Below are 23954 nucleotides of genomic sequence, written 5' to 3' on the forward strand. Positions count from 1 at the left end.
ACCACAGGCATTTTAAAACCTTTACATATCAGTACCCTAGCCTTTAATCTGGATGGCATTTCAAAAATGACTATTCTCTCTCACCCATACACTGCAAATCAGAAGGAGAGGTTTCCAACCTTCATGCCAACATACACACAATGTACTCCTTGAGGGCGGTGAAACATAATGCACTCTTACTCTCAGTATCTTAATTTAATCTCCAGTGAGAGCGCACAGACATGCTGTGCATGCTTTAATGCAGTCTCTCTCTCTGTAGTGCCATCATTTGATCCCCATTTGGGTCACACCTGGAGTGCCGCAACAAACACAACACACTCCATTACACTCTATCATGATGATGATTGACTCTACAGTAATCATGCATACTTTTGCTTCAAACTGTATCAATTTTCTTTCTTTAGTCATGTGTATCTTTTCAAATATCTCTTGCTGAGCTGCCGTGTGATCGCAAAGGAGAGTGACGTGTTCTCTATGCTCTGAAGTCCCGCTCAGGACTGTGAAAGGAAACTTTGAATTACTCTTTCACAATGTCAGCGCACTAAAAGGGGGTCGGCAAGCAATCACTGCAGCACATTAGGTCTTTAAAGGTGCTGTATGTAAGTCTTTGACTCTACTAAAGCATACAAATACCATAACATGTTTGCAGATATTTAAGAAACATGCTAATTAACATGCTTGTTTATCTTAAAAACAGTGCTACAGTCAGTTATTCTCCTTTGAAACTGTGTGTTCTGGGCAGGAATATCAATCTTTGTTTAGGTTTGTGAAACACCTTCCCACTTCCAGTTTAGCCAGTTGTATTTTGGCACTCTGGGTTGCCAGTTTGAGAAAAACACAGTGTATTTAATTGTATTAATCATCAAGTGCGCTCATTCCTGTTTGTGTCATCAATCTTGCAACCTGCGTGTGCGTCAAGACTGAGGAGGAGGGCCGAGTGAAAAATAAACCTCCCCAATATTTAAAATTTGGACTGCAGTACCTAGTTCAACCACTTGATAGTATTTGTGCGTGAAAAAAATGGTCCCGGTGCTTCATTACGGACCTCTTTATGAACGCTCTTGAGTAATGAGAGAGAGACCGAGTGTGAAGGAGAGGAATAAACAGGAAGCTGTAACAGCCATCTCAACTGCTGCCTGAGCACTCATTTGTCCTTGTAATGAAGACACGCTTGCATACATTATCAATGGACCTGGCTTGGCCTGATTGGGTTACACAAAATTAAAAAAGCATCTACCCGCACGCACACTCACACTATAACTAATAGCAAAAGTGTGTGTGAGGGAGTGAAGTCATGACTTGTCACTTGTTCAGGAATTAAACTACACTGGTCACACACTATGTTTTTCATTTACTAAAAATAACCAACTTATAAGAGCTGCTTTTACAGGAAATGGACTACACTAGTCACACACTATGTCTTTTGATTCACTAAAAGGAACTATTACCTAATGAGAGTCACTCGTTCAGGAATCTGAATACACCAGTCACACTCTATGTTTATGATTTTCAAAAATGAGCAAACTCATAAGTCACTTGTTCAGGATTCAAAACATCACAAGTCACTTTCTATGTTTTTGATTCATAGTTCCTAGTACAGGAATTGGACTACACTTGTCACACTATGCTTTTAGTTCACTAAAACAGTTCTTAAGATTCAGTCGTGTGGGAATTGAACAATACTGGGCTTGCTGCATATGATGTTGCAGTGCACAATATACTGCCAGAGCATTTTTGCACCGAAGAAACATTATGCAAGAAACATTAATGGAAACCGAATGGAACCGATCATCAATCAGTTATGGTATTAACAATGGAACCAGTGAAGTAAAGTAAAAAAAAATGTCAACAATGCTTTCTATGATGCCTTCTCCTGACTACGGTGTACAGCTGTTGCTTTGCTTATAATGAAAATTCACTGTGGTGCCAAAAAATACAATATGAAAAGAGATCTACAGGAACAATGGACACAGTTTCCTGTTCCCTGCCATAAAATACTGTTAAATGATCAAGTAAGACCTTCCATGAGCTGCACACCTCTTCATATCCCAGAGTTACATCTCAGCCTATAACAACACATTTGCTCTTTTAAGAGCACCATAAAAGAGCTACCATCCTCTGCTGTAGCTCTGAATGCAACATAGAAGCTGGTGAGCAGCTTGAAATCTGGGCTGCTGTTTCTGTGACTGAAGTATCTGAGTGGGATATTCAGTTCGCACCCACGTCTCCTAAATAAGCACGACTGGTAAACTCACTCTTTTGAATTTCTGCATGCACATATAACAATGCAGTGAGTGAAGCAGTTGAGTTTCATTATTCTCAAAGAGGAATGGACTCTGTAATAATCACAAACACACGCTGGTACACTCCCACACCTCGCTTCCACCTCCATTAGTGCACACACGCAGACAAAATATGCTGCGTCTGCAGGTCAGCTTTAGCCAAAATTGTGAGGACACAGAGTCAAGCTAAATGGAATGCAGGAGAGTTAAAGTGCCCCTATTATGGATTTCTGAAAATTACCTTTCATGCAGAGTGTAACACAGCTCTAAGTGAATGAAAACACCCTGAAAAGTTTTAAAACTAAGAGTGCACAGTATATAAAGTTATTGTCTCTCAAAAGATATGGACATTTATCTCGGGCCTTTAGGTACAGGGAAGTTGTGGCCTAATGGTTAGAGAGTCGCACTTGCAATCGAAAGGTTGTGAGTTCGAGTCTCGGGTCGCCAGGAATTGTAGGTGAGGGGAGTGCATATAAAGTTCTCTCTCCACCTTCAATACCATGACTTAGGTGCCCTTGAGCAAGGCACTGAACCCCCAACTGCTCCCCGGGCGCATAAATGGCTGCCCACTGCTCCGGGTGTGTGTTCACAGTGTGTCTATTATCACTGCTCTGTGTGTGTGCACTTTGGATGGGTTAAAAGCAGAGCACGAATTCCGAGTTTGGGTCACCATACTTGGCTGTATGTCATGTCACTTCTTTATTCTCTCCCAGAAGGTACGTATTATTATGGATGCAAACACTTAATAAATCTTCTGAACTGTTGACAACCATCACTTGCGTATCCCCACTGAAAGGCTTGGAGGCGCAAGGACAATTTTTAATATAACTCCGGTTCAATTCATCTGATGATTTTAGGGTGAATAAAACGCAGGCTAATTTTCATTTTTGGGTGAACTAACTCTTTAATGATTTAAGTGGTGTGTAGCTATTAACTATACTTTTATATATATATATATATATATATATATATATATATATATATATATATATATATATATATATATATATATATATATATATATATATATATATATATATATACACACATATATATATATATATATATATATATATATATATATTATTAGGGGTGTATATATTATATATATTAGGGGTGTAACGGTACATGTATTCATACCGGACCGTTTCGGTACAGGGCTATCGGTACGGTGCACGTGTGTACCGAATGACCGAATGCAATATTTTGTATTTTCGGAACATAGGTTCATTGTCGTGTTTCCAAACGAAAATATTAAGTCTCCGCGTTCAGCGCAAATCCCGCCCTGCAGCTGAGGCCAGCGACACACTGGATGCGTGGTGCAAGCGTCTCAGCTGCGTGGCATGCTAGAAATATAACCGACGCCTATTTTTCACGCTACACGAAAGCGTGTTGGGAGCGTTTCCAGGCAAAATAGAATAGGAAAATGTGTTTATATGTCATTTTGTACACAAATACATATTAATTAATGACACTTTGATGTTTGAAAGTCTATAGATTGACATATATTCAGATATAAATGTAACCTAAAAAATAAATTAATAATTATCGATTTTCAAATATTGCACCTGTCAAACATAATCTATTTTGCCGTCAATACTGTCTATAGCCGAATTAAAAACGGACACGACACGCAGCTGAGACGCTTGTGCCATGCATCCAGTGTGTCACCGGCCTTTAGAATCAGCTGCAGGGCGGGATTTGTGCTGAACGCTGAGACTTCCGCCACTAAATATGTTTGTTTGGAAACACGAAAATGTACTTGTGTTCCCCGCATCAAAATTTTGCATTCCGTCATTCGGTACACACATGCACTGTACCGAAAGCCCTGTACCGAAACGGTCCGGTACAAATACACGTACCGTTACACCCCTAATATATATATATAAAATGTTTTCAAATAAAAGTATAGTTATAAAAATAAGTATATGTTTGTATGTAGTAAAGGTACTTACAGCTGGCATTGGTCACCTTTGATACCCTTGGTGGTGCAAAAGCACTTGCCCGTCAGCACCTGGCACACGCTGGCATGGCCATTACATTTACAGGCTGAAAAACAAAAGGTTTGGGGGAAACGGACAAAAATCTAAGTTGGTGTTGGAGGATATATATAGAGTGAGATTAGAATTAACAAAAGGGGGAAGACAAGACAGAAAAAACATTGTGTGGGAACAGAAGCACATAGAAGTACGAAACTGATCTACGAACACAAAGGCTTAAATTATTTATAAATGTATGCATTTAGCAGATGCTTTTATCCAAAGCGACTTACAGTGCATTGAGGCTATCAATTTTTACCTATCAAAAATTATTTATTTATAATTTAAATTAATGAAAACTGCACATAATTGCAATTTAAAGAAAAAAAGGTTGATTTCAATAAGGAATGAGCTCTTTTTATCTACAAATAAATAAAAATACAAACGACTTAATTGACTGAAACATTCAAATTCAATTCAGTATCTTCAGTTTTCAGTACATCTGTTGGATCTATACTTTAGGTCAAACAGGCTGACAAAAACAGTGAGATAGGCTTATAAGGTGGTCCCTTTCTCTTCTCAGGTTTTGTTCAAAGAGAAGGGAGCTTTGCTGCATTAGATGAAATAAGAAAATCATGTTACTGTCCCTAGGCAACATCAATGATGGAAATCAAAATAATAAATTACAAAGCTTAACGATGAGAGCGGCCAATGAACAAACATAATGGTAAATTCTCTTCATTCTATGTGCAGTTGAAAAAAAAACTATTAAATAATCCTAGCAAAGCAAAAGCTAAAACCTCTGAATTTAGTACTACATATTACAAAATATAAAAACAAAATAACAATAGTTTGAAATAAATTTACTAAATAAAAGATTGACATTTAAATTTAATTTTTATACATTTACATGCAAATATATTGTTTATATTACATGAAATATATATTTTTGGTTTTGTTTTATCTCACAGACTACCGTTCAAAGGTGTGGGGTCAGTGATATGTTTTAATGTTTTTGAATTTAAATCACTTCTTTCGAAAAACATCTTACAAAACATTTAAAAGACACTTTTATGAACATTTCTCATACTGACCCTGCACTTGTGAATAATACCATCTAATGTCCACATTGGCATTACTGGCATTTATGTGGGAGTTGTTGTGTTAATGTATTTGAAGAATATGGATGAAATTCTGGATGAAATTGGTCTTTTTAGACTATTGAGAAAGTTTTGAATTATGAGTTTCAATTAACTTCTATTTCAAAGCATGAGGAAAATGTAATTTCTTATTATATGACTCACTTCAAGATCATCAGTTCTGAAACTCAAAACAGGTTAAATAGCGTTCAGAAGATTTTTGCTATGGGCAAAAACATTAGCTTTAAGCGCCACAGTCTTTTATCTGTACTGAAATCCATTTTCCTTTTTTTGAGCAGTGGACTATAATTATTTCTAAAATGAGCTTTAATTCTACAAGCTGCACTAACGCGGCTGCAGATCACTGGGCTCTGACAGGCTTTTGTCTGCTGTGCTAAACATGCATGACAGCATGTATAGGGACCAATTCTATGCTGTCTCTAAATCCCAGCATCCTGTAGGTCGTATATCAAAGATCTATTGCTGATGTGCGTATGAACATCTTTTGTGAGCTGGTCTGCTTTCAAGAAAGAATATGAATATCATATTTCTAAAGAACGTGGGAAATATGATAGTGTCTAATGTTTGCAGGGAGCAGTTTTAGAACTGATGTTCCATCAAATATTAAAGCAAAAGTGGCCTTGGGCAAAATTTCACAAAAACATTGAGGAAAACAACAAAGCCATTTACATACAAAAATATGCTGTAAATAAACATAAGACCTCTTAGGACTGCACTTTTATAATGTTTAAAGTAACATATGTTTTGTGATCACTAGCTCTTAGTATTAAACTCCTGGTGGGGGAGAAGTCTCATATTTGTGAATATAACGGTCTATGACAACATATTCTGTTTCACCTGGAATCATAGGCCAGTGCTCTAAACCGACATCTCCACCGTAAAAGAGAAAACAAGTGAGTGCATGTCAATGTGTGATCTTACCCCTCGCCTCTGGCAGTGCAACCAACTCTATGACCTCACCATTAATTTCCCAGTTTGCTCTTATCTCCATTACTAAGCCAAATGGTTTATCAAAATGCCCCGTTAGTATCAGATGCAAATATTCTCACCTTGGCACTTTCCGCCATTGGTTGGGTCTCCATGGTACCCGGCCAAGCATGTTTCGCAGTGAAGGCCAGTGGTGAGGTTACGACACTGCTCGCACACGCTGCCATTCACACACGTGCTGTGGCCATTGCACTGGCATGCTGGGAAATAAAAGTTGGTTGTCAGTTTGGAATTTTTTTTTACAAACTTGGATTTCAGAGATGACTCACAATGTTATAAAGAATTGCAAACTTGAGGATATTCAAACTTTTGATGCCAGAAACCCTCAAATACAATGATCCTCTAGTGAGGGATCCCTCTCCTAAAACACGAAAGCAGCTATACATTTTCATATTTAAAATCTCATCTATATTGTGGAAAAATATTAAGAGTGATACAGTAAAGAAAACTAAATAAAACAAATACTTTGGATCAATTTGAATCATCCTTACTGTATAAAAGTAATAATTTCTTTATATGCGGTTTAAAGTTAGCTTTTTTATTATTGTTAAAAACTAAGGCTGGGGTAAAATTATGACCGTTATTCTCACTACTTCTGATCAGGCTTAAAACAGTAAATTTATCACTTATTATTTACTATAACCCTAAACATAGTTATTTAATTTCTAAAATGTACATATGTAAATGCATACATACATACATATATACATACTAGGGGTGTAACGGTTCACAGAAATTCACGGTTCGGTTCGGTTCGGTTCGATACGATACGATACACTGATGTCACGGTTCGGTATGGTTCGGTACGTTTTAGATACAGCAAAATGTAAAAACATCTCTCAACTTTTCAGAATGCCACAAGCGCACGGCGGGTGATGTGACAAGAACTAACCAATCAGCTTCATCCTTTCCCGTAACAACGTTGAAAGCTCAGCCAAGATGAAGGAACAGCTGATCATAGTTGTATATGGATTGCAATTTTGAAATAAATTTGGTAGCAGAGCTACTGCAAGCGATTTTTAGTACTGCAAATCCATTTATCCTTTGCTGAAATTTCCACGTCTCATGGAGAGAGCACGTCATTGTTGCTTAGCAAAGACAGACGCTTCATGAGCGCTTCTGCCCGAGCGCTTTGGAAAGGAGGAGAAAGCGGCGCGACTAGCGTTTTACACACGTTTTTAGGCACGATATGTGAACGGCCCCTAAGGCTCACTCAGCACACGCTGAAAGCTCGTTGAAAAATGTGTAATGCATTTAACAGACCAGAAATAGAAGATCCTCCAATAACCAACAGGTCTGGTGTTTGGGTGCACTTTGGATTCCCTGTAAGCTATAATGGTGTACCGGTGTCTAAATGCTGCGGGGATAGTTTGTTGCGTGTATGTTTCTCCTTTTTTTCGTCTTTTCCCAAATACTGACACACTAAGTTGATGTCGGCGTAAATTAGTTGATGTTTCAAGTATTCCCGCTGGTGTTTTTTTTTTTTTTTTTTTTTTGTATTCTCGCTGGTGTAGGAGATGCGACATACCGTTGTTTTTTTATCCACCACTCTCTTGCCATCACCATTATAGCTTACAGGGAATCCAAAGTGCACCCAAACACCAGACCTGTTGGTTATTGGAGGATCTTCTATTTCTGGTCTGTTAAACGCATTGGCTATTTTGCAACGAGCCTTCAGTGCGTACTGAGTGAGCGAGCGCCTGACTGAGTAGCCTAACATAAACATATAACTATAAGTTGGTGTTTTTTTCTTCTTCGGGAGTGTCAGGGGCGTTGCCTGTTATGTCGTTTGGGTTATTGGGTTACCTTGTTGCATGCATATCATTATATTTCTCTTTTTTTCTTTTCAAATATAATGAATTAGTCCAACGAACCGTTCGGTACATAATGCGTACCGCGTACCGAACCAAAAGCCTCGTACCGAACGGCTCAATACGAATACGCGTATCGTTAGACCCCTGATACATACATATATGTGTGTGTTTGTGTGTGTGTGTTAACTATAAAAGCCCATATAGTATTTTATTTTTCCCCAACATTTTTTATTTTTCCCAGATCACCACAGGCAGTCCCCAGCTCAGAGTTTAAAAAAAAAAAACCCGGTGTAACAAATTCAGTGTGCATGTGATTGTCTGAATGTGAGTGGTTCTCACCAGGGCACTGGATGAAGGCCCATTCAAAGCCCCGTTCTTTCGGGCAGAGCCCCGTCTCCAGCACCATGTCTTGACTGTGTCTGGAGTTGCTCTTCATGGGTCCACGATATGAACCCTCCATGCACTGCCCTCGGCCGGTGTTACTGGGGTCCCCACACCAGCCACACTCAGGCTGCTCCAGACACAGACCACATGTACGCAAACCAGAGCAGTTCTGAGCTGCAATGACAGAAAAGAAAGAGATGAGAGGGCGAAGAGAAAAAAGCCAGCAGATTTTGAGAAATAAACTTTGAGAGACAACAAAGACATGCTTAAAATGATACTTTCAAGCTCTCATAGGGCATATCACTCCACTGTCTGAGTAATATGCTCTCAAATACTACCAGAAAGTCCACTCTCCCCAAAAAGCACATCAGAGTCATATGCGTCATCCTCTTTCGGTTTGATCCACCTCCCCCGGCAACCAAATCACATCTCTTAGGATCTCAGTCCTCACGACAATAAGCTTTACAGACAAAGTGTGTTCAGGGTCACCATGATGGCAGCAATAACAGTGAAAAAGCACAATGTTAGTCATTATGCTGGCAGGAGTTCATGGATTCTCAGCTGCAGGAGCTGACAGATTCTCAGCACCATATTATTTGATTCGGCATGCAATTAAAATATTTTGTTTAGGGGTGAGGAGATGTCTAGACGGTTTAGCCATGGAAAACAGATGAGACGACTCTGGGAATAAAAATACATTGCTTCCTATTCAAAATAGTGAAGGCCCAAGTGTTTACAGACATAAATTGATTGGCACCCTGAAAATCAATAGACGTCATTGCCACTTCAGCTAGCAAATATCACTGGTTTTGAAATCACATGAAATCAAAAATGACCCCAAGTAGCCCCCTTACTGGTCTTACGGTGTACAATTCATTGATCAATACTATTATGAAGAAAAACAAATCTGCCTTCATAATCATTCATTAAAATTTATATCTGGCCCTGCCTCTGAAACAATTTTACTTTTCAGGTGACAACATAAAGCCTTCTTAGATTTTAACCCCTCCCCTACAGCCACTTGTCAAAACAACCACAACAACATTTCACAATCAAGGCAGTTTTTAAAGGAACAGTTCACCATAAATTAAAATTCAGTTATTATTTACTCACACTCAAGTCATTCCAAACCTGTGTGACTTTCTTCTATAAACAGTTTTGGTTACCAATCGACAAGGACATGGTACAAACCGACTGTAAACAAATGACCTTTAGTCCACCCAAGCAGTGGCAGCAGCTGCCAGATTTAAGATCAAATTTATCAGACCGTTACAATATGGGGGTCGACACACACAAGCTCCCCACATGCCAGTACAAATCATTGCCACCTTAAAAAAAAAAAAACAATGCACATCTTCACAAGTGTGAATCAAACTCATCCAACCAAGCTCTGACAGAAACAAAGCACCCTGAACTAAGAAAAAGAAAAAAAAAAACAGAGGGGAAAAAACCTAGCAGAAGCAGAAACAGATCTTTAAAAATGGTACTGACACAGGCCGAGGCTTAAACGTTAAATAACCATCACTCGGACAGAGAGATACATCTTGGTGACAAAAAGGATTCCTGAGCCATACAGATGTGCAGAATCCTTCTGGCAGAGAGCTTTTAATTCATTTTCCATCAGACTGAGCATAATGGAAGTTCTATCAATAAGTCTAGGCCAGACTACAGTTGGAGAGTGTCAGTGTGTCCCCTGTACACTTACCTCACTTACTATATTAAAACATTATGAACACTTGAAGCCTTTAGTCTGGAGGACAAAGATGGCGTAACACAGGATATGCACACAGCTGTGTAACAAACACATTGTCAGCAAACAAGCTGCATTTCACACACACCGAATGTAAAGGTGAACTACACATCAAGCAAAGTGATAAATCAGGAACATTAAGGTATTTTGAGGGATGTCAAGGCCTCTTTTTTTAATATTCCCTGAGGAACGTTTATGCCAAATGATGTAGTTTTCTCAATGTTTTTATCACTTGGCGTTCCGACGTGTGCCATAAGAGAGAACCCATTCTTGAGCAGCCAAGAGGGAAGAGGGAATGCTTAGGCAGACAAATTGGAACACTAATTGCACATTACAGGCGAATCAGAGGCCAAGCAGTTCAGCTAATGGAATGAAACAACAGATCTGATAGAGATGGAGAACCCACGCCACCCAGGCCGCTGACAGCCACTGATTGGTTGAATCTTTCTCTGAAAGGCTCCACAGAGCAACATTCTCATCACTGAAAACGGTATCCTCACGTTGAAACCCTTCCAAGAAACGAGGCTAAGGGGTTTCTTGAGTGAACACCTCTTGTAATTCAAGGTTTCATTTCAATGAACAAAATGTCTCACCACTACAATAATTTCCGAGCTCAAAAGTATTCCTATAAAGAAAAACAACAAGGAATCCTTATTAAAAATTCTACATATAAATATTCATAAATATACACTACAGAAACTTGTTTGAGGTCTGTAAGACTTTTTTCAAATGTTTTTGAAAGAAGTCTCTTGTGATCATCGAGGCTGCATAAATTTGCTTAAAAATGTAAATCAGCTTAATTAAATAAGTTTTCTATTTTAAATTAGATTTATTCATGTGATGACCCAACCAAATTTTTCAGCAGCCATTACTCCAGCCTTCAGTGTCACACGACCCTTCAAAAACCATTTTATTTTGCCGATTTGGTGCTTAACAAAACATGTTTTATTGTTGAAAACAGTTGTGGTGCCTTATATGTTCATTATAAACTTTAACGAACAGAAAAGGTCAAAAGAATTGCTTTTATTTGAAAAATAAATCTTTTGTAACATTATAAATGTCTTTAGTCACCCTTGCTCAATTTCTTGCATCCTTGCTGGGTAAATGTATTATTTCTTTAAAAGAAAAAAACAGAAAAAAAACTTCCGACCTCAAGCTTCTGACCAGTATCAAGTTACCAAGTTCTACACATTCTCCATCACTGCAATAAGTTAATTTCAGTGGTGAAAATAGAAAAAAAAACACAGATTCTCTCTGGGGCAGCTTATAAGCAGTGATGGCCACAATATTTAAATGAGGACACTCACACACGCAGTCTCCCGTCTGCCACTCCAGACACTGGCCGTAGGGAAAGGAGATGACGTAGGCATTAGAGTCCACGCAGCGTTTGGTGCTTCCACACCACATGCACTCCATGGCCTGGCTGGTGCAGTTCTCACAAGAGGTGCGCAGGGAGCAGGGAGTCTTACACGGGCGGGCGTTCTGGTTCGGGCTCACTGTAAGGCAGTAAATATGTATGAAGTTACTGAAAAGGGAATGGTTGTGTATCTCATTGGCTTATTTCCAGGCGTTCACTAAGAATAAAAGCGAATAGAAGAATGAATCAGAGACTCACCAACTGGTTTCTCACAGATGAGGCCGTCTGTGTTGGCGGTGCAGGGATTCGCCCTGAGGCCAGAGACCTGAGCTTTCTCCAGGTAAGCACAGAAGCCTGAATCATTGGGCTCCCCGGGTAGCCACTGCAGAGAGGTGTTAGTGAATGAAGACATGTCCTCCCAGCCCCAGTATGACACGTTGATCTTCCTCAGGCCAACCCAGGGGGACAGTTTCTGCAGGACAAACGCAATGAGTCACAGGAACAGAAGTAGGGACTAAATACATTTTGAACAGCGGGTGCGTCAATCATGATTATTAGAATCCAAGTGTTCACGGCCACTCAATTTGTTTTAAGGAATTAATATTTTTATTCTGCAAGGATACTTAAAAAAATTTACCAAAAGTGACAGTAAGACATTTGTAATGTCAAAAATGATTTCTACTGTAATTAAATCCTGCTTTTGAACTTTCTATTTAATGAATTAAGAAAAACAAACATCATGGTTTCTGCTAAAAAATTAAGCAGCACATTAGTTAAGCACCAAATCCGAATATTAAAATGATTTCTGAGGTAATCATCATGTGACACTGAAACTTGAGTAAAGGCTGCTGAAAACGCTTTGTCATCACAGAACTTATATATTATAATTGAAATTAAAATATTGAAATAGACAAGAGTTGTTTAACAATAATAATAATATTTAACAATATTATTTTATGATAGTGAAAAGTTTGGACACACCTCATAGAAACTCATAAAACCTCATTATTAACCTCATAAAACTTGATACCATAAAACCTCTTCTTTTTTTTTACTAGGATAGTGCTTATGTACAAATTTCTTTACTAAACTAACAAAAACTGGTTGAGTTGGCCAGCATACATTGGAAATCCTTAAACGGTGTTTAAAAATCATTCCAGATGAAAATGGTTGAGAGAATGATGAACAAAGTTTTCAGAGCTGTAATCTAGTCAAAGTGTGGCTACTTTCAAGAAGCTAAAATATAAGATTGGTTTCGTTTTTCTTGGTATTTTTGGCCACTGCATAATTATCAAGCTCTCATTTGTGTAATTTCATACTTTTGATAACTTAACTACTATTCTAAAATGTGGAATATATTAATAAAGAATGAGGGTGTGGATCCAACCTTCTGAATGGAAGTGTAAATATGAGCAGACACAAACCTTCCCCTTCTGCTGGTACTTCTGCAGTTCCTCCAGCACGAAGTCCACCTGCTTTACTGTGGTAAGCGAGGCGATGTTTCCCTCCAGGTTCTTGCAGTAGTGCTGAGCATTGTCATAGCTCTCCCTGCTGGAGTTGATCTGCAGACAGGCCTCCCCGACATTGCTCCAGCCATCTCCACACAGCTGGGCTACAGAGGGAATGTGATGTACAGGAATTAGTGGCTTTTTCTCAAGCCTCGTATTTTTTTTTCCATTTCTCTGTACTTCAGAGACAGCAGGAGAGCTCTTAACATAATGAAAATTACTCTTTAGAACCAAGTGAAGCTCTAAAAGGGCCGATAGCTAATTCAAGCAAAGTGGCCAGATGTCCACAGTGGAAAATGCCAAGCACAATCAGACTAAATCATTCCAAAAATGTACAATTTACAAAGAAGACAAAAGGGGTTGTGAATCTCAGGTTTAAAAAGACCACAGACACCTACAAATTAATGTACAAAACAAATTAAATAAGCTCTAAAGTTAAATTACAAAACAGCGATAGTGGAAGAAAGAGCTTCTGGCGAACACAGGCTGTCTAGAAGGGGTGTAACAGTATGTGTATTCGTACCGGACCATTTCGGTACAGGGCTTTCGGTACGGTTCACGTGTGTACCGAATGACCGAATCCAATATTTGGTGTGTGGAACATAGGTACATTTTCGTGTTTCCACACAAACATATTAAGGGGCGGAAGTCTCCGCGTTCAGCGCAAATCCCGCCCTGCAAAAGTTTACAAAAGGCATCACGCGAGTGTGAACATCACTACAATGAGGAAAAAAACGACCATAATTCAAATGCAGCTCCCGTCGGCATTTAAACAGACCTTGGCTCTTAATTCCGATGGGGCCAACGCAAAAATTAAACCTGAGCAGGTCTAAAAACTGAAACAGTTGATGCTGCACTTTACAATTTAGAAAAGTTATATATATATATATTTTTTTTTTATATGAGCAGGCCTAGAAGCTGGGATTGGTAATGCTGCACTGTAATCATAGTTATTTATTTATATTTTTCATTATATTTTATTATGTGATATTGGTTTGAGACAGAGTATTTTATTTAGTGGTGAACTTTGCAGCAGTATTTTATTTCTTATTCTTTTTTATTATTTATAACAAGATGCATTAAGAGCTGGGGGGTGAAAACTTTTGGAATTTGAAGATCAAGGTAAATTGTCCTTAATTTGTGTACCGGGAAACATACAAGTATCTTCTGTTGCTTACGAAGGGCAGAACTAAATGGAAAAAAAAACATATTTCAACAAAATAAGAAAGATTCCTCTGGGGACAGATTGGGCGGTACCGCCCAAAATGGCATACTTTTACAAATGTGTAGTTATCTCAAAAACTATTAATGCTAGAGAGATGCGGGTTTTTTTGCCGTCTTCCTCAGATTCCGCTGAAAACAGCGGTGTTCAGTTTGTATATTAAACACTTCCCTTATTGCGCAATACCACTGCGTAAACAGGCCAATGAAAACGATTGTGTTAGGCAGATTCAACACGCAACAGCCAATGGAAAAATTGCCGCTGGGAGGAGTCTTTTTCTAACCCAATCAGAGGAAGGTTATGTCTTCTAGCCATTCAGAGGACTGTGTAGCTCTGCTGTAGCCTTGTAAAAGCTGGCTGGACTATAGTAAAAGACATGTAATCAATAAGCGTTCAGAGAATCAGCATCAGGGTGGAGAAAGCAGAAAACGAGTGTTACAGAGAGCGATCGGAGTATTAGCGAGCACAAAGAGCTAAATTCGAGCGATCGGAGAAAGTAGAAAGCAGAAAGCGATCGGAGTGTTAGCGAGCACAAAGAGATAAATTCGAGAGAGATACAGCATTATTACAGAATTGTTTTATCAAAATGGCAAGCAGTAAAAGATTTACGGCAGAACAAGCTCTGGAACAATTACTGGAAAGGCCTGGAGAGGCCTTTCTTTGCTCACTGGCATGCCTAGGACTGTTTTTAAAAAAAGTTAATTATTTAATTGTTCTTTACACATTTGATTAAACAATAACACATTTCTGTCAAGCAAAGAGTTTGAAAAAATATTTTCTTTGTTCAAAAACTGTTCTATATTGTGTGTTTTTCAGAAATAAATGACAAAAATCTAATTTTCATTTTGAAATTCTCTAGTTTATTGTAAAATTTTTCACTCATACTTCCTTTATATAAACATATTGCATGCATGCTTATGGTAGCTTAGAGTCTTCTGAATCCATAGATACCAAACACAGGGTGTTCCATCTCTTTTACATATGATTTATAAGCCCAAATATAAAAATAGAGAAAACAGACCAAAAAGGGCTTAGTTCCAAAAATAAAAAAAATGCCTAGGACTGTTTGTAAATAAAGTTAATTATTTAATTGTTCTTTACACATGTGATTGAACATTAACCCATTGCTGTCAAGCAAAGAGCTTGAAAAATATATTTTTGGGTCAAAAACTTTTAACTATTGTTGTGTGAGGTAGGATTTTCAGTAATAAATGAAAAAAATCTAATTTTCGTCTTTGAAATTCTCTAGTTTATTGTACAATTTTTCACTCATACTTCCTTTATAGACAAATAGCATGCATGCTCCTGGTAGCTTAGGGTCTTCTGAATCCATTGATACCAAATACATGGTGGTCCATCCTCATTACATATGGTTTATAAGCCGAAATGTAAAAATAGTGAAAACGGACCAAAAAGGGCTTAGTCCCCTAAGGGTTAATGCATCTTGTTTCCTTCTGGAGCATCAGTGAATGTTTGAATCTTTTTAAATAGTTGTGTTTGAGTCCCTCAAATGTCCTCAGTGTGATAAGATGTATCTCAAAATCATAAAGTCACTGCTTGAAAGGGTTCAAATATGCAAAGATGCTGGAAAACTGACGAATCTGCAGGACTTTAAAGATTTTTCTGAAGAACACTGCTCAGTTTAACTGTTCAGAACAAACAAGGGACTCATGCACAATCATCACAAAACAGAAAGACAGTCGAGGATCATCAGGTAACAGAACACAGTACTAAGAACCAAGGGTTCCCAAACTTTTGAGTGGGGTTATTTTAATAATTTCAGCATTTATTTTGTCTTGTGGACTAAATGTTAATATCTTTTATGTACAATATCTTACTCAGTACAGTACTAAATAAAAAATAACATGCATTTAGTATGACCTCTCTTATTTTTTGAAAATTACTCGCATTTTCACAGAACCTGCAAAGGGTGCCCAAACTTTCGATCCCCACTGTATATATATATATATTAAAAAGTGTTAACAATTTGTTAAAAAAAATATAGTAATAACCTGCATTAGAGTGCATTTGCATTTCTTTCCCTTACTGTAATGAAAATTAACCGTTTACACCCCTACTGTCTAGACAACATTTTCCTGTCTAGACAACATTTTAAGGTAACATGGGCACACTCCCTTCACAAATGCTGTTCCAAAAGGTGAGATAGCTTATTTTGGCTAATATATAAATGCAGAATGCACTACGGCAAGCTCACTGAATAAAATCAATCTAAAGTGTACACAATACATGTGTGCTATGTAAATATCTCTTCTACCATCCTCTGTTGTTCTTACCAGGAAGGGTGTGGCATTCCTGCTGTTGAGGATCCCATTGGCAGCTGAGGTTGAGGGAGCAGCTCTTGCAGTTGGCCATCTTACTGCAAATCTGCTCATTTCTGATTGGACATTTGGTGAAATTCTTTACAGTCTAGTTAAAAAAAAAAATTGGCAAAAGAGATATCAATAAGCATAGGACTACTAGTGCATGGAATTGTGTAGTGTGTCAATGTTGCCCTCTGCACGCCAACTTACAGCACTGCAGTTACTGAGAGCGGAGATGCATTTCTTGCTGTCGCACCACTGACATCCATTAGTGTTGGCGGTACAGCTGGTGCAGTCTGAGAAACGGTAACATCTCTCATCCACCATGGCTAGAGCAGAGACAGATCGAAAAAGAGACAAGTAGAAACGCAAGGCAGAGATGAAGAGCAAAAATGTCTAGTCCAAAGATAAATGACACTCTAAGTATTAATATCCAACAGTTGTGAGACAAACATTACGGTAACCTAGAACGAGATCTAAGCTCTTCCACAACCAACTCTCACATCAGACCTTTAACCAAAGTAGAAGAGAAACATATAGCACTTCAAACATCTTCCATTGCCTATTTACTTCGAATCGCAAGACTTCACACAGTGTGACTTGCGTAAAGAATCAAAGAGGCCTCTGTTCTTTGTCTCTTTCTTTTGACAATCCTTTATTCAATAATAACGAGTGTCTCCATGTCCTAACTTCACTACAGAAACATTTGTTTCTACTCTTTCACACACACCACATCAACATTTTTTTCACAGCTGCTGAATCTACAGCAAATCTACGAGTTCGAATCCTAATGAATTATGGCATCAGAAGCAGTCATTAAACACTCACTTATTAAAAGGGGCATTATATGAAAAGATGTAGTTAAATAAGTGTTCACAAGAAAAACAAACACACACACACACACACTATCTCTCTAGACTTGAATGATAATGATATTAAATTTATAGTTTGTTTTAAATTAACATTTATTTGAATACTTATTTACAAATAAAAGTAATAAAAATATACCAAACTAAAAACTTTACTAATAAATTTCACCAACCTGAAGATATAACAGTCCTTGCCTCATTTTGAATTTAATCAGTGAATGATTCAAATCAAGCCATTTTGACTGATTGATTAACTGGATCACAAGAGTAATATGTTCATTTATAGTACATAGTCTTTTTTATACCATTTCATTCAGACTACAGGTTTTTTTTCTGTGACACTTGAGATTCAACAGTGGCAAACAGCAGTGAAGAACACACTGAAACTCTTATGCACCGTAAACAAGGCCATCGCTGCAAGGGATTATCCCAGCATGCACCTCTCAGGCACGAGAGACCTCAGGTTTGAATTTCAAATCAAGCTAAATGAAGCCAAATATGCCATTGGCTAGAGGTCCACACTCACTCTCAAAGACTACACTTTGGCTGGTTTTGTGTGATTGGTTGTGTTCTGACAGGTGGCAAAAGATCAAACAGTCCTGCAGAGCAAAGAAGGGCTGTGGGAAACTCTCCTCTGTGTCTGCTTCAGACAGCTTGTGCCCCCTTCATTACTCTCTCATTAACACAGCCAGTGCACAATGTAGCAGACAAACCTGAGGCTCAGATCAGTACACACAAGAACAACTGATTTCTTGGCTTTGGCATGGGGGAAATGTTTTAGTGGAGGGTGGCAGGGGAGTCTTTAAGCCTCTTCCAGATACCTACCAGCTTTGGCAGGGCAGAATGGAGCAGGTGTAGCTCTGTTTGTGAAGCTAGGCTCCCAGGACATGCAGCGGCCCCCTTTCCAAATGCAACGCACACCAGGGCCTGCGGCTTCACAGCGCTCCTGCCCCAGGAAAGCCTCACAGCTGGGTGGCCTGTAGATTAGTACATCATTCAGAAGGACACTGGAGAAACCGCCAAACACATACATGGACCTAGAAGGAGAAGAAGATGAAGACATGTGAATATACAGAACAACATTCATTTGTGAGTGTGTGAGTCTGTTTATTCAGATTTCTCACCCATTACTGGTTACTGCTGTATGTCCAAAGCGATTCACGTCTCTGTGCAAGTTTGGTTTGGGAAGGACCTTCCACTCATCACACGCTAAAAGAAAAAAAGGCAAGCAGAAAATAAAACTTTTTTTTTTAAATGACTTTTTCTCGTGTACTGTTTCAACCATTTAATTGAAAATAACAAGCTTAAGAATGACTTGCTCATGAATCAGACATCACTATGTGACATCTAGATGTGACATCTAGCTTAATAAATATTTTGTAGCATAGAACAACTGCAAAAATGCATTTTCCCAAACCGAATTTCCATAACTTTTTGGATTGTATTAATTTCTGTGTCTATTCTTCTGAAATTTCTTTAGGTTTTCCATGTGGGAATGCTGACAACTGCACACTACCATTTCCAAAGTTTGGGGTCAGTAAGTTGTTTTTTTTTTGGTTTTATTTTCAGCAAGGATTCGTTAAATTGACAAAAAGTGACAGTAAAGATTTTTACATTGTTACAAAAAAATTTGATTTAAAATAAATGCTATTCTTTTGAGCTTTCTATTAAAGGAATCCTGACTAAAATCCAGAACAATATTAAGCAGCAGTTATTTTCAGCATTAATAATAATAATAATTGAAGACAGTAGTAATGGTTGCTGAAAATTCAGCTTTTCCATCACATGAATGAATTGCATCTTCATATATATATAAATAGAAAAAAATAAGTAATTGTAATCAAGTTTCACAATATTATTTTTGATCAAATAAATGCAGCCTTGGAGAGCATAAGAAATATCTTTCACAAAAATGCATAAAATCCTACTGACCTCAAACCATTTTAATAGTAGTGTATATTAAACGTGCAGTAAAGTACCACCACAAACCAATGTCATAGGCGAGGAAGTCAGCAGAGAAGCACTTGGCTCCATTGCTAAGAGAGGTGTCATTATGGGTATTTCCTCCAAAGATGAGCAACATTCCTCCCAGCAGCACAGACGAATGCAGGTAACGAGGGTAACCACTTTCCCTAAGAATCGTCCTGCAACACACAAGAAAAACAACAAACTGTTGCACCAAAAATGAAACTAACTGTTTCTCTAAAACTGACAAATTTACCAAAAAAAAAAGTTTTTTGAATAAGTCTGTGCACTCTTACCATGTGCGGGACAGAACCTCATAGCGGTAAAGATCATCCACCAGGCCGTATTTGTTTGCTGGAAGTGATTTGTAGCCCCCGTGCACATACACACTCTTGCTGCTGCTGTCGTACACACTGCTGTGTCCGTACCCACCCTGAGCGATCGCTCCTCTGGTCTCTGGCACCAGCCATGTGTTTGTTCCTGTACACACAAATAAAATCATTTACTTTAAAATTAAAAATTGCACCTTTAAGTTTAAGATCTTCTTTAAATATAAAACCTTATTTGCCTCTCCATAACCAGTCTGTGAGAATTTGACATGATTAAGCATCCTTCAGTATAATGAGTGAAATAACAATGAGTTACCTCATCCCAATGAGATCACAACACTTATAAAATCACTTCAGAACAAAGATTACGCCCTGATCCATGAGTTTAACAGGATTAAAAAAGGTACAGATTATCCAAAAGCTTCAGAGATAAAGAGCCTCTGGATGCATTATTTGCTCACAGCTCTTTGCAAAGAACCACAGCTCCATCTACTGGACTAAAAATTCAAATGTGTTTCAACTTCAGATCTAATTCTTTTACAGTTGCTCTTAAAATGTGTCTATACTGTCTGTAATTAACAACAAAAAGTGCAAAACAAAACACTAATTATTAAAACGTTTTAATTTTTGTTAACTATTTTTAAAATAAGTTTTCAATGAAATAAAGCAGAAATTAAATATAAATATTCAATGAAAAAAAATTGCCTTGAAAACTGAAATAAGTTTAATTTGAAGTACTAACATTATTAAAACCAAAATACATTGTAAAAAATGAAAGCAAAAAATTTAAAACTAATACAAATAACAAAAACAAAATAATAAAACAAATTAAAATGAAAACCAAGTATATGATTACATTCTATGATAGTATTTTTTGTATTTTTCGGACTATAAGTCGCACCTGAGTATAAGTCGCACCTGAGTCGCAATACGTCATGATGAGGAAAAAAACAACATAAGTCGCATTTATTTAGAACCAAGAGAAAACATAACCGTCTACAGCCGCGAGAGGGCGCTCTATGATATCAAGTGTAGACTACAGGAGCACTGAGCAGCATTAGAGCGCCTTCTGGTGGCTGGAGACGTTAATGTTTTTCTCTTGGTTCATTTCTCTCAGTTCATGTCAAATTAATTTTGATAAATTAGTCGCACCTGACTATAAGTCGCAGGACCGGCCAAACTATGAAAAAAAGTGTGACTTATAGTACGGAAAATACGGTACATAAATAATACTAAAATATATTCCACAACTTTTTTGGGTACTTGCAGCTCTTTTCGATCCCAATCAAATACACTACTCAGTCACTCACGGATGTTGTACTCCTGAACATTGCTGATGTAGCTGTAGATGGAGGAGTAGCCGAAGATGACAACCATCACCACATCACCGTTATCCAGCTCTACTATATGTGCGGAGTGGCCTTCCACAGCGTAGATCTGGCCATGGGCTGGCACACTGGGGGACTTCTGCGACCATGTCATTTTGGGTATGTTAAACACCCACAGTTCATCTGTTATGTTACTGGCACCCATCTCCAGCTTGCCTCCAAACATGTAGATCTCACTCTGATAAAAACAAAAAAGTTTAATTTAATAGCATGTTTCAAAAAAGTACTGGTCAATATACTAGACTGATGTTTGCTTAAATCAACATGCTAATGCATGTGATTATGGGCCAGATTTACTAAACAAGGCAAATTAGCGTGAAAGCGCTATACCATAAAAGCACAGATGGGAGTGGAAGGTTCTGCAGTTGATCTCAGGTACGTGCAATCTACTAAAAACACAGCTGCAAAATGGGTTAAGACCACTGATTATACACATACATGTTCTCTTTTACCAATCAGTGGTTAAACCTTTTACACTGTATGATTTTCGACTGTCCCAGACAAACGACTGGCACAACCTTCGTTTACTGACCAGACAATAAAATAAAAATGCGACATGAAATCAATGAGACACAGCGCTAAAACATAAAACTGCTTCCTTCAAGCTCTTATCCCTTCCTCTTTCGCCACTTCCACTTAGCACATATAACAACTAAACGTCCAAAGTCTGAGTCATCTTGTTCTTTTTGTTTACCACTAGCTCATGCTGATGACGTTTTATTCTTCCATGTAGTAATGTGCATCGTAGCCTACGAGTCATTAGGTGTCATCATCACACAGTCTGCATGCATGTCGTAGCCAAGTTTATCAGATCTATGTCGCACAGTGTGATTTGCAATTATCTTATAGGATTGAAATCATGCAGTGTGTCGAAGGCTTAAGATATGCATTTTCAGGCATTAAATAAAGGCGCAAAAACAAATAAACCGACTAACACAGACTTTCGTAAATCACTTTGCATGTTTCAGTTTAAATACTCTCCTCCCATAAACTTTTCATCTGAAAGGGAAACTCTTACAAATGAATATGCAATTAGGTCAGCCGCAAAAGTAACCATGTCAACGAGTTTCAGCGCTAATTTTTTCACTGGGTGTCTTTAGTAATCCCTAAAAATTTTGGCCTTGTTCACTCATTCTTACACTGATTACAGCTATTTAGCTTAAAGATAAATAAAAATAATATTCTTGCTAAATGTTTTAGTAACATTGCAACTGTGATGTTACCCGATCTAGTGCCAAGGAGTGTCCGTATCTCGGCAGGGGTCCGCTACTGATCGGCACAGTGTTCCAGATGCCACTTTCCAAATTATAACTGCAAAGAAAAAAATTTGATATCATAACACAATTTAATGTTCATTAACATGGCTTAAGTGGGGAAAAAAAACATTGTTCAGACTGAGATGGCTTCAGAATTACACAAGTTATCCAATGTTCCTGTAATTAGCACTTTCTTCAAGTCACATTTCGAGTTTTGACTGAAATGTCAAATCCACAATGTCGGAATCGCTCCCTTTACATAGAGTTCCCTCAGAGAACATTTAGACTCACAGATTCTAGCCTCAAATTGTCAAATTAATCAAATTCTTTTCCTACCACAGCTCACATTGATTTATTATTAGTATTATATAGTACGGTCACATTTGCACATATGCAAATAAGCCTTCTAGGTTACAATCTACACAGCTCTCTGAATTATCACTTACTTTAGAACCATCTGAAAGTTGCTGTAGTTAAAGGTGTAGCCACCAACAACCCACATGACCTTTTCCTGCACCACAGCCTTATGGGATGCTCTACCCAGCGACGCTCCAAAAGGCTTCACTGTGGGCATGATCCAGTAAGACTCGGTGGAGGGCACTGTTAGTGAGCAGTCTGGACCTGGGAGGGAGGGAGGGAAGGAGAGAGAGAGAGAGAGAGAGATACAGAGAGAGAGAGACAGAGATAGGTAAATCTCTTGTAGAGGGAGAAGGAAGGGGCTCCCAACAATTTTTGTTTGACATAAAATATTTACTTGAAGTACCCCCTGTGATTTCTGAGTTAATAGTTCTATAATTTAACAATATATTCTTATGGTTCTCTAATATTGATTAATGGTCACATGACATACAAGCAGATAAAATGTTTTATTTTGACTTAAAAAATAAAATAAAAAATAACTTAAGTTTTCTACTGGAATATATTTTCAGATGTTCCTCTGATGGCTTTACAGAATTTTCAGTTATCAGTGTCACATGATCCTATAGAAATCATACTAATATGTTTACAATATTACTGTTTTAACTGTATTTTTGATCAAATAAATGCCACCTCGTTGAACAGGAGAGACTTCTTTCAAAAATATTTCAAATTCTTATTTATTCCAAAGTTTGGTCTGACTGTGTAAACCTCTAAAACCCTGATCTAAGGTAACATCCGTCTCATTATATTTTACCATTTCTGAAAAAATGACTTAAACAGAGTGGTTCTGACAGCTTCGGTCATTACTATGACCAATCACACTTTCTCTGACCTGTCATTTCCTGTGTCTCCTCAGGTGAGGGTTAGTGAGAAGCTGGCCAGGAACACTCATTACATTAACATCAAAACCCCCTGATGTCAATCCTCCATCAGGCTTAACTGTGTTTTGACGCTTTGTGACAC

The 23954-nt window shown here is 38.0% G+C and overlaps 1 protein-coding gene across 1 annotated transcript in view; it reads right to left on the minus strand.

Moving 5' to 3' along the window:
• Window positions 1-23954, minus strand: part of LOC128025355 (attractin-like protein 1) — an 86104-nt gene that overhangs the window by 48806 nt on the left and 13344 nt on the right. Inside the window, exons 6-20 of the mRNA XM_052611627.1 lie at window positions 23018-23192; window positions 22539-22626; window positions 21238-21493; window positions 19895-20078; window positions 19623-19777; window positions 18758-18842; window positions 18459-18670; window positions 16975-17093; window positions 16738-16870; window positions 13138-13325; window positions 11972-12185; window positions 11664-11852; window positions 8562-8780; window positions 6471-6608; window positions 4238-4331 (exon numbers count right to left, since the gene is read on the minus strand). Of these exons, the coding sequence (XP_052467587.1) occupies window positions 4238-4331; window positions 6471-6608; window positions 8562-8780; window positions 11664-11852; window positions 11972-12185; window positions 13138-13325; window positions 16738-16870; window positions 16975-17093; window positions 18459-18670; window positions 18758-18842; window positions 19623-19777; window positions 19895-20078; window positions 21238-21493; window positions 22539-22626; window positions 23018-23192 (2449 nt within the window). The remainder of the gene's footprint in view (window positions 1-4237; window positions 4332-6470; window positions 6609-8561; window positions 8781-11663; window positions 11853-11971; window positions 12186-13137; window positions 13326-16737; window positions 16871-16974; window positions 17094-18458; window positions 18671-18757; window positions 18843-19622; window positions 19778-19894; window positions 20079-21237; window positions 21494-22538; window positions 22627-23017; window positions 23193-23954) is intronic.

Source organism: Carassius gibelio, chromosome A12 (assembly GCF_023724105.1).
Source record: "Carassius gibelio isolate Cgi1373 ecotype wild population from Czech Republic chromosome A12, carGib1.2-hapl.c, whole genome shotgun sequence".
Taxonomy (NCBI): Eukaryota; Metazoa; Chordata; class Actinopteri; order Cypriniformes; family Cyprinidae; genus Carassius; species Carassius gibelio.